Source organism: Dromiciops gliroides, chromosome 5, assembly GCF_019393635.1.
Source record: "Dromiciops gliroides isolate mDroGli1 chromosome 5, mDroGli1.pri, whole genome shotgun sequence".
Taxonomy (NCBI): domain Eukaryota; kingdom Metazoa; phylum Chordata; class Mammalia; order Microbiotheria; family Microbiotheriidae; genus Dromiciops; species Dromiciops gliroides.
This window is the reverse complement of record NC_057865.1, coordinates 33,648,215-33,659,594: the sequence shown is the minus strand read 5'-3', so window position 1 is coordinate 33,659,594 and position 11,380 is coordinate 33,648,215. Positions and strand designations below refer to the sequence as shown.

The following is an 11,380-nucleotide window of genomic DNA, read 5'->3' as shown; positions in this document are numbered from 1 at the left end:
GCTCTAGGACCAAGGGAGACCCGGGTCATCCCCGCGGGGAGCGGAAGAGGAGCTAGGGTTTCAGGGAGGAGCAGCGGCCGAACACGGGGGCTGACACACGCATGCACGCTCCGGGAGCCCCGGTGCTTAACATGTCCCTGGCTGCTGCTGCTGCTGCTGCTGCTACTGCTGCTGTTGCTGCTGCGCCGGCGGCGGTGGCTGCTGCTGCTGCTGCTGCTGCGGGGCGCTGGCACGGAGCCCAGTAGGGCCCCGGGGAGGAGACCCTGGGGGAAGGCGGGAGCGGCGGCCGCGGGGCCGCTAGTGCCCTCCCTCCTGGGGCAGCAGCAGCAGCAGCAGCAGCAGCAACCCCTGTCATAGCCGCAGCCGAAGCCGCAGCAGCAGCAGGAGCAGCGGCGGCGGCAGCGGGCAGCCGGGGCTCCGAGCCAAAGGGGAGAGGAGCGGAGCGCAGCCGAGCCGCGCAGCTCAGCGCAGCGCAGGGCGCGGGGGAGGAGGGAGGAGAGAGGGGGAGGAGGGAGGAGAGAGGGGGAGGGGAACACCGAGGGAGAAGGGAGAGGAGAGGGAGGCCAGGCCCCGAGGGGGGAGGGTCCCTCTCGCCCTCCCCGAGCCCAGAGGCGCCCAGGGAGACCCTGGCGGTGGCGGCCACCACCACACTCCGCCTCCTCCTCCTCCCGTGCTCCGCGGCGGTGGCATGTCCGAGACCGGCGGGGCCGGGCCGGCCGGGGGCGGTGGCGGTGGCTGTGGTGGCGGTAGCTGCGGCGGCGGCAGCGGCGGCGGCGGCGGCGGCGGCGGGGCCGGAGGGCAGCAGCAGCAGCCGCCGCCCCCTCCTCCGCAGCCGCCGCCGCCGCCTGTGCCTCTGCCTCCTCCTCCGCCGCCCCCGCAGGGATCCCCGGCGGCTGGGGGCGGACCGGCCCGGGCCGCGGCGTCCGCCGCCGCTGCTGCTGCTCCTGCTGCGGCCGTCCCTGCCCCCGTCCCGGCCGGCGCCGGCCCCGGCCCCGCCGCGTCCTCGGGGCCGGGCGCCGCCGAGAGCCCGGGGGTCGGCAGCGGCGCTTCTACGGCCCGGATCGCGGTGAAGAAGGCGCAGCTGCGCTCCGCTCCCCGGGCCAAGAAACTGGAGAAACTCGGCGTCTACTCGTCCTGCAAGGTAACGTCCGCTTCAGCTCCCTGCCGGGGAGACCCGGGGAGCAGTCCTGCCCCGTCCCTCCTCCCTCCCATCTCCCTCCCCTCGGCGCGATCGTTGGCGGGGACTGGACGGGGCGCCCGCCGGCACCCCCTGCCTTCACTTCCCCGAAGGCCCCCCCCTCCCGGGCTGCACCGCGGAAGTACAGCTCTCGGGTGGATTGGATTCTTGGACTGCGTTGTGTGCGTGTGTGTGTTTATGTGTGTGTGCGCGCGTGCATAGTGGGGGTGGGGGTGGGTGGGGTGGGGAAAGCCGAGGCTGGAGGCGATCGCCGAGGGCTGGGGGCTTTCTGCGTGCGTGTCCTGGCTTCGGAGGGGGCGAGCGAGAAGTTGCTTCTCCGGGATCTGTTTGACTGGGCCAGGAGCGGCTTGCTGCTGGAGAGGGGGACCGGGGAGAGTGGCTGGAGAGGGGCGGGGGCGGCGGCGTGAGCCCGCGCACTGACCGCGGAGGACTGTCTTTCAAAGTAGTGTGAAGTGTGGGTGCGTCTCGGTGTGTCCGGGGGAGGGGAGGGGAGGGGAGGGGAGGGGAGGCAGTGAGCGAGCGATCGGGGCGTGCGCTCCTGTCCGGCTTCTCCAGTCCGGTAGGTGCTGCCAGCTCTGACGGGCGGTCAGCCGCTGGGAGCTTAGGGCTCCCGAAGGGGAGAGGCGAGGGGAAGGGGCGGGGCGCAGGGGGCCCGGAGGATGGGTACGGCGGGCAGCCAAGATTCCAGGTGCTGGGACTCGGTAGCGGGATGCCAGCACACCTCATTTTGACATTGTTATGGGTTTGCTTAAAGCCTCCCACCAGATGCTTGGGTTGTAAACAGTTGGGCGGGTTGATAAGCTTGACTTGGCTGGATGCTGGTGTACCTCTTGCCCCCTTTCTCGAATGCTCCACATTACACTCCTGTCTATGGTCTGGGATTGTTTTCCACCCACCCTCCTCCTTTGACTCCCCCCCCTCCAGATGTGGCCCAGGGTGGGGGTTGAGTTTTGATTTGGGGTACAGCAGCCACAGAACTCCTGGAGGCCGGTGGCCCTTGGAATAATAGTCTTCGTTTTGACAGGGTGACAGCTGAAGGAGACAGGACTCTGGGGTTTGTTGCTTCTTCGGCCAGTGACTGGAGTTTGGGGGGGGGGAGACCCAAACAGCAGGGTGTTCTGGTTAATCACTCCCATGCTTGGGTACTTGGGAGGCAGAGCCCAGTTTCCCAGAATGACCCGGGCTGGGTAGAGCCAGATTCCTCCAAAGAACGCAGTTAATCGTAATGATAACCGAAGTATATTTTAAGTTACAGGACCACCTTAATTTCAGAGTCTAGCTATGTGTCTCTTCCCCCACCGCAGGGTAAAAACATGGCCAAGAGTAGATACTAGCTCTATTTAAAAGTTGGGATGCTGGGAATTTAAAGTCCTCCCATGTCGAGTTCAACTACCCTGGATCGACCTTCTCTCCCAGGTTTACCTGAACCTTCTGCTAAGCTGTGCCGATCATCACCCTTTGTTTTCTCTTTTCAGTTTCTTATTTCAATCTCTTGTTCTGAAGCCTTTGATCAGTACCCCTCATTCTCTAAGTCAGTTGGTCCTAATGTTAAATTCCACTGGGTGCTAGATTTTGAATTAGGGACCTGGGTTCAGATCTTGTTTTCGCTGCTTTTTATTAATCGACAAGCATTTGTTCAATGTCATGGAATCTGCTGGCCCTTACGAAAAAATAGATGAGTTGGTCTAGATGAATTCTAAGGCCCCTGCACCACTTGAAATCTACGAACGTGAGAACCTGGAAGCGAAATGGGGTCTATACTTGCAAACCACCTTGATTAGGGAGCTCCTGGAGCAGAGTTGCTGCTTCTTCCCTGGCTCTTTTCCTGCCTAAGTATACATAGGACTTTTTCCAGTTCTCTTGAAAGGGAAAGGAACTATAGCCTAGTGGACTGTTGGGATAGATCTAAAACCTTTGGAATGAACGAGAGCTGTGTGAATGAATCATTCCATTTTTAACTGAAGCATTGAATGTTAATCCAATCTTAATTCAAGCATTTAGCACCCATTTAACTGTGTTCTAGGAATTGTTTCGGTGCTAGGGAAAAAAGGATTAAAAAAAATAGCCAACAACTCTCAAAGCCGGTCTTCTAGAAGCTTAGGATCTCCTATGGTGCCACAGGGATACAAATGCCAGTGATGTCAGGTTAGGCTGTAACCAAGGGAAGGGGAAGATGCACAAATGAACCGAGAGAATTTATAAGGGCTTCTCTCTTAAAATTTCAGCATCCTCAGGAATGCCCTTGATTTGTCTATAGAAAATGGTCATTTAATGGTACATCTTAAAAGGATTGGAGTTCTCCTTTAAGTGCCTCTGCTTACAAAGGACAGAAGGGACAGCTTGGAAACCATTAAAATACCAGCCCCTTAGGCAATCTGGAAAGAAAAGAAAGAATAGGGAATTGGAGGAGCAGAGTAGGAGACCATCCAGACTCCTGAAGGAGAGATATTTTTATTTTCTTCTTTAAGCTCAGTGGAAGAAACTGGGCACTGAGATTATTAGCCTGGAGCCTGCTTTTTTCTCTCCTCAAAGGTGGGGTAGCCCACCACACCCCTCCTAGAGAAAACGTACTAACTTGTTTTTCAGGGTACAGGGTAGAATTCTTTTGAATTGTGTCTTGGCAAAAGGTATCTGTAGACCTTCAATGTGGGTCTTCCCCAGCTTTGTGAATCAGTCACCTCTCTCCCCAAAGCTGCTGGTGGGAGAGATCTGGGTCAGTGATAGTGTGCCAAAACAGGGGAAACTTGAGAAATGATACCTTGGAGGGAAGTAGTTGGGAAATTTAAACATTTTGAGACTAAAAACGAATTTTAAAGTTTGATACCTTTTGTTTTTAGAACAGTCATTTCTGGATATATTCAGATCTCACACATACCCCCCCCCCTTTCTCTTTTAACAACAACAACTACAACAACAAAATCATTAAGCAGCCCCAATGGACAAAGTGTGGGACATTTCACACCTGGAATCTGATTGTATCTGTCTGTATCCATAGTTCTCACATCTTTGGGTCAGGAGGAACATTGTACATCTCTCCTCCGGGTTGAGGTGACTTGATAGTTACACTGTGTCCTGGCTTCTTCCTGTATTCTAGGTTAAATTTTATGTGAAGATACTATGTTTCAGAAGCCTGAAGAGGGCTTTGCAAAATTTGTTAATTGAGATCTTTATAATTCCCCTCTCCCCCTCCCCCGCAAAAAAAAAGTTTGGGAAAAGTGGTACATAAATACTGTGGAAGGGCCAGAAAGAGACTTGGAACCCCCTGGAAATGTCATCAGCAACCACAAAATTCACAAAAGGTCCAGCAGTGCCCCAAATAGAGGGTTTACCGTTTCCTAAATCCTAGTTTATTTTAGGTTTGACTATCACCTATCCTGGATTCAGGAGTACCTGAGTTCAAATCCGACCTCAGACACTTGACACTTACTAGCTGTGTGACCCTGGGCAAGTCACTTAACACCCTATTGCCTGCAAAACCAAAAAAAAAGTTAATTTAAAAAAAAGAGAGAGAGTTCAGTCCAGGCTTCTCATTTCTCACCTGGCTGCCCTACTCTGGGATTCCTCCCACGTGACTGGTACCTTCTCCTTTTCTCCTCTGCCTTCCCCCACCCCCCCACCCCCTCCAGGCTTCCTTTTGTGTTTGTTTTCCCCTATTGCTGTGTAAACTCCCTGAGGGCAGAGACTTTTTTGTTGTTGTTATTTTAATTCTGTCCCCTTAGCTGGGTGCCTAGCATGTAGTCAGTATTTGATAAGGGTTTACTGACTAACTAGTGTTCTCTCTCCCTCAAATTAGGTTCAGTTTATTTTGTATATCATTTTCATATCCTTGGGCAGTTGGGTGGTGTGGTGAATAGAACTACAGGCCTGGAGTCAGGAAGACCAGGATTCAAATCAAGCTTCCAAAACTAGCTGGCAAGTCATTTCACCTTGTTTGCCTGAGTTTTCTCATCTGTAAAATGAGCCAAAGAAGGAAATGGCAAGCCATTTCCATTCAAATTACCTTCAGCTTATTTTGTGTATAATTTTCATATAGATGCATATATATGTATATGTATGTTAACCTGGAAATTAATGAAACAATCAATATAGAAGAAATATGGTCTTTAATCAGGGCAGAGGAGTTATAGGTCAGAGTATCACAAAGCAAGAATGCTAGGAACACCCAAAGATGGGAACTGAGGACAGGGTTTATATATGGGGGTAACAACAGAACCGAAGGAGCTATGAGACTGCCCTTGGGAAAAGTAAGTTTCTCACCAATAGAAACAACTTATGTAAATGAACCTTTTTATATAATAACCTAAAGTCCGGGAAGTAAGCTTGGGAATCTTTGGGAGGGGATAGTTAGTTTGGGAGAGATCCATCACAGTCTGGAATTGACACAGATTGGTTAGCGCCAGGAAATGTATTGTCTTGAGAATGGGGAGTAGGTGGGGATCAGTCAGTTCTCAGTAAATGGTCTTTATCAGTATATGTGTGATTATGCACACATATGTGCATATATGTCTGTGCATGTCTCTGTGTGTGTATAAAATATTATAATAGAATGTAAATTCCTTGAGGGCAAGGACTACTTCATTTGTCTTTGTATCCCCAGCCCCTTGTGGAGTTCCTGATACAGAATAAACATTTAACAAATGTTGATCGATTGCTAGGTGCTGGAAATGAAAAAAAATAAAAGAACAATTCCTGCCCTCAAGGGGATTATATACTATCTGGAAAATAGCCAGTCCAAGGCCTGTTTCTGATACATTCTAACAATGAAGCAGGCAACTTGGTGACACAGTGGATAAAATGGCCCTGGAGTCAGGAGGACCTGAGTTAAAAAATTCAGCCTCAGATATTTAGTGGCTGTGTCTCCTTGGGAAAGTCACTTAACCCCATTTGCCTCAGATCCTCATTTGTAAAATGAACTGGAGAAGGAAATGGCAAACCACTCCAGTATCTTTGCCAAGAAAAACCCAAATGGGGTCATGAAGAGTCAGTGGAGACTGAACAACCACAACTGTGAACCACAAGCAAACCGTGCCTCCAGGCAGCTAACATACAAATGGAAGATAAATTGCCCATTAGGTTCAGTGGAGAGAATAGTTTGAAAGTTCCTTGGCACCCAGGAAATCACAGATTTTGACTCAAAAATACACAAGCCCCCAATCCAAAACAAAACCTAAACAAAAAAATTCCCTTACCTGTCTTTGCTTTCAAATAGGTCTCATTTTAGGGATATAGTCTGTGTTTGGGGATGGCTTTCCTTAATACTTATATGATAGCCAACCACACCAAAGGGTTAGTGGAAGTCTGTTTTAATTGGTAGGGAGCATGCTTTTCTTTTTTTCTTTTTTTTTTTTTTTGTTTTGCTTGGACTTGTGATTTCAACACTGTAGGGAATTCCTGGTAAGAAAAGGGAAACCCTGCAGACAGGCATTGGTGCTACACTTTGTGATCTGCAAGAGCTGCCTGGTATTTAAGGAGCTATGTTGGATGGCTCAGCACAGACAGAGCTACTGTGTATTGGAGATAGGACTTCGATCCAGGTCTTCTGTCTCCAAGAACAGCCCTTGTTCATGTTCCTTCAGGACTCTTCTTTCACATTTTACATCTTGCTTTTGTCTTTGCCTTTTGTGGTGATGAGAACGATGCTGATGGAGGTGGTGGATATTGTATTTATTGACTACCATTTTGCCTAGGTCATGGGCTAAGTACCGTACTGAGAGGTACATAATTTCTGCTCTCTAGGCACTTCCAGGAGTGGGACAGGAAACACTATATCCATACACAGACACTAGACCAGAAATATTAAGACATGGTTGGACAGAGGTACATATGTCATGGTTAAAAGAACAAAAGGCTCTTCTACCTCTAAAAACTCATAAATCTGTGTAGATACAGGTCAAGGGTAAATGGATGGGAGCCAAGGGCAAGCCATATAACTTGTGGAGAGCCGTGAGTAGACATTTAGCTTTGTAATTTGTTCCTTATGAGAGCAAAGTTATTTTTAGGCTCAGCATACACTTCCAAGGGCTGTCTACATTTTGAGGGAAATTATGCTGAGTGCCTTGTAGTGCCATAAATATGTTTGAAGGATCCGTAGTGGGGGAAAAATGTTTCTAATGTTATTCGAAGCCTAAATATCTCTATAGAAACTTCCTCTTGGAAGTCCTTTTTTTAAAGGTATGCACACACTTACAATAGATAAATTGATTGTTGACTTTTTATTGGAGCAACGTATTTAGTGCTCTGTCATTTGTGTGCATACTTAGAAAAGTTCCTTAGTATAACCTAGTATCGCAGGGCCAATTTTTTAACTCCCCCTTTTTTCCCCTAAATCTCTGGCCCTCAGGATCATAAATCATGGCATAATCTTCTGAAGCCATTTCTAGATAGCAAAGCAGCAGTTATCACACAACCAATATCATAGCACGAAAATGTTTCCTTTGGCAGGGACCGCAAGAAAGCATTTAGGAAAGCTGCCCACATTTATTTTCCCACAAACCTTCAAGGAAGATCGGGATCCAAGGCTTCCAATCCACAAGAATGCAACATGAAGCTCTATGCAACCCAGGAGGTGTCACAGGGTCAGGCAGGTTGACCTTGCCTTCAGTGTGAGCTCCCAGGCTCCAAGAGGAGAGGAAGCACACAGAAGTGACTTTTTTTTTTGGTGGGGGAAGGGGGAACTAGGTGGATTCATCTTTCTTACCAACTAGGGAGCTTCAACAGAATTATCTGTGTGTACATGTTGGGAATGCGGATGGGTATTTGGCGGGCAGTCTACTTTGATAAAATCAACTCTGAAATTCACCTTAGGACTGCTCCTGGATGTAGATTTCACAGAGAGAGACCTCAGGAGCCATTATGGCCCCACCCCTTGCATTTTAGATATGAAGAAATTGAGGCCCAGGGGAGGAGGAGATGTGACTTCCCCAAGGTCACACAGGAACATACTGGGCACTAAACTATGAGATTATGTATAAAACACTTTGGAACAAGGAACAGTTATGTTATGCTTTTTAGCTGATTCTAGAGAACTCTAGGTGTGGAAACCATTTCTCCTGAGATCTATGGATCATAAGAACTTAGATTTAGAGCTGCAAAAAGACTTGGGATCATCCCATCCAAATCCCTTTTTACAGATGATTAGAAATTGTGAACTAGAGAGGTTACGGCAAGCAGCAGAGCCATGATTCAAATTCAGATTTTCTTACTCTATATCCAAGACTATTTTCACTCCTATTTCTTCCCTCTGGTCTGTAGCCATAAAGAGTTGTCTAGAGACCTGGAGGTTAGGTGACTTGACCTCAGTCACGCAACTAGAGGAAACAACTGAACCCAGATCTTTCTTTCTTTGTGGGTGGATAAAGGTTCATTCCCTACTAGGTCCATGCTATCTCCCTTCTTAGATGATGATCGAATCTCATTCTTCAAACAGCATTGAATATTTTGACTCAATAATGTCAATGGGCTCTGCCTCTTCAAGTCTCCCTGCTTGTAGCTTAACTTTCCCAGCTGGATTCAGCCATCGAAGGTTCTGACTAACAAGCACCTCGAAGGTTTTGGACATGTCTCCCTTTTGCAAAGTGCCATCACAGGTGTCATCTCCTTTGACCTCGATAACACTCTTGTGAAGTTGGTAGAGAAGGTATTATCAATACCATTTCACAGTTGAGAAAATTGAGGTCCAGAAGTTAGGGAATCTCCTCAGGGCCCTGTGGCCGCCTCCTCTAAGAGACTGGCCTTGAGTTAAGGTCCCATGTCTTCCAAGAGAGGACAGTATGTTTATGAGGGATCCTTACTTGGGCAAGGCAGTGATGACATCATGAAGCTGATTAGATACCAAAGTGTCTTCATTTATGGAACAGATTGATTCTTTAGCACTTAGGGATTGTTCCAGCTACCTTCTTAGCTTCATACTATTATCTCATTTGAGAAGTTGGCAAGAGTGCAGAAATCTATGTCACAGCTCATAGAATGTCAATCACAAGGCACTCCATATATCCTGGGGTCATGAGGAAATAGTGGCCATGCACCAAGCACATGCGTCATGGGGTTTTTATTTTTATTTATTTATTTTTTTGGGGGGGTGAGGCAATTGGGGTTAAGTGACTTACCCAGGGTCACACAGCTAGTAAGTGTTAAGTGTCTGAGGCCAGATTTGAACTCAGATCCTCCTGAATCCAGGGCTGGTTCTCTATCTACTGTGACACCTAACTGCCCCCTCATAGGGTTTTTTGTTTTGTTTTGTTTTGTTTTAGTGAGTCAATTGGGGTTAAGTGACTTGCCCAGGGTCACACAGCTAGTAAGTGTTAAGTGTCTGAGGCCTGATCTGAACTCAGGTACTCCTGACTCCAGGGCTGGTGCTCTATCCACTGCGCCACCTAGCTGCCCCCCTCATAGGGTTTTGAGAGACTAGATTGTGTTGTAAACCTGAAAGCACTATCTAAATGGCATTATTGTTATCATGACTATTTTGTAGTAGGATAGGTAATAATCATCTTGTTAGTTATGAACTTCAGATGAATTACTGGTATGCAGGAAAGGGAATGTGATGCATTTTGGGTGTCTCTGGAAGCTTAGAAATCCTCTAGAACCTATGTGCTCAAGTGTGGCAATGCTCTGAGATCCTAGATTGAGAGCTGGAAAAGGAACTTCATAGTACAACCCTCCCATTATACAGATGAGGAAAACTGAGGCCCAGGGAAGTGATTTGCCTCATCTCTCTCAGGTAATGGGCATCAGGCCAATCCTCTCATTTGAAAGATACTAAAGTGAGACTCACAGGAGAAAAGTGGCTTGTCCAGAATCACACAGTTGAGTTGGATCTTAAACCCAGGTCCTGTGATTCCAAATGCACCATCCACCATATCTTGTTGCCTTGAGGAAAAGCTGACTCTGGAGGTTTTCCCCCTCTGTTATAGAAGGGTGCTTGGTTAGGTACAAGATGGTGTCAGGTCCTTTCCATCCCTGATATTAAAGCATGGTGGCTTTGCTTCAAGTGGAGGTTGGGTAAGTAGGGAAGCATCCCTATCTTTACTTTTTTTTTCTTTTGCAGGGCAATGAGGGTTAAGTGACTTGCCCAGGGTCATACAGCTACTAAGTGGCAAGTATCTGAGACTGTATTTGAACTCAGATCCTTCTGAATCCAGGGTTGGTGCTTTATCTACTGCACCACCTAGTTGCCTTCCATCCCTATCTTTACAAAGTTGACCATTTGCCATGGGCAACTTTCAGGTTCCTTCAGGCCATCACTTTCAGGGTGTGTTATTTCTGAATCAGGCCACTGATGGCAACTTTCTATCGATTTCTGATTTCCTGCGTTCAAAAGTCTAGGAAGGGGGGCGGCTAGGTGGCACAGTGGATAGAGCACCGGCCCTGGATTCAGGAGGACCTGAGTTCAAATCCGGCCTCAGACACTTGACACTTACTAGCTGTGTGACCTTGGGCAAGTCACTTAACCCCCACTGCCCCACCAAAAAAAAAAAAAAAGTCTAGGAAGGAATATGTGTGGGGGATGGAATAAGGACCAATAGTCCTTGAGGTATTGAAAATGATTTGTATAGTGCTTTATCCTTCCTTTTCAAAACACGCCTTCCCGCACATTTCCTCTTCATCCTCCCAGAGGCCCTCTGATGTGTGGGTTAAGGATGTGCCCATTACTGGGTGATGAGGAAGGCAGCAGCTGACCTGGGACTTGAGTCATGCAAGATCCCTATACTAAATCCAGTGATCTTTCCACGGCATAATTCTCAGAACTGTCTTTCAGAAATTAAAAAAAAAAAAAGACATGAAATGGTATCGTGCTAGGATAGTACATTCTCATTATTTCTCTGGTGTTACTACCCATTGGACCTTGGGTGCAATTCTGTTTAACCTCTCTAGGCCTCAGTTTCTTCTATAAATTGAGGGTGATTAAAACATGCTTGTAATTTGTGTTTTATAAGATGGTCATGTCTTGTCTCCCGACTGAGCCCTCCCTTGTAATAAATAGAAACGTGGGGGGCAGCTAGGTGGCACGGTGGATAGAGCACTGGTCCTGGAGTCAGGAGGACCTGAGTTCAAATGCATCCTCAGACACTTAACACTTACTAGCTGTGTGACCCTTGGCAAGTCACTTAACCCCAATTGCCTCACCAAAAAACAAAACAAAACAAAAAAACCCCCAAGATTACAATAAATAGAAAGGTTAAG

The 11,380-nt window shown here is 48.1% G+C and overlaps 1 protein-coding gene across 1 annotated transcript in view; it reads left to right on the top strand.

Annotated features, from left to right (window-relative positions):
- The first annotated feature begins 688 nt into the window (after positions 1–688).
- KAT2B (lysine acetyltransferase 2B) overlaps positions 689–11,380 on the top strand; it is a 120,641-nt gene continuing 109,949 nt past the window's right edge. The window contains exon 1 of the mRNA XM_043967490.1: positions 689–1,141. Within this exon, the coding sequence (XP_043823425.1) occupies positions 689–1,141 (453 nt within the window). The remainder of the gene's footprint in view (positions 1,142–11,380) is intronic.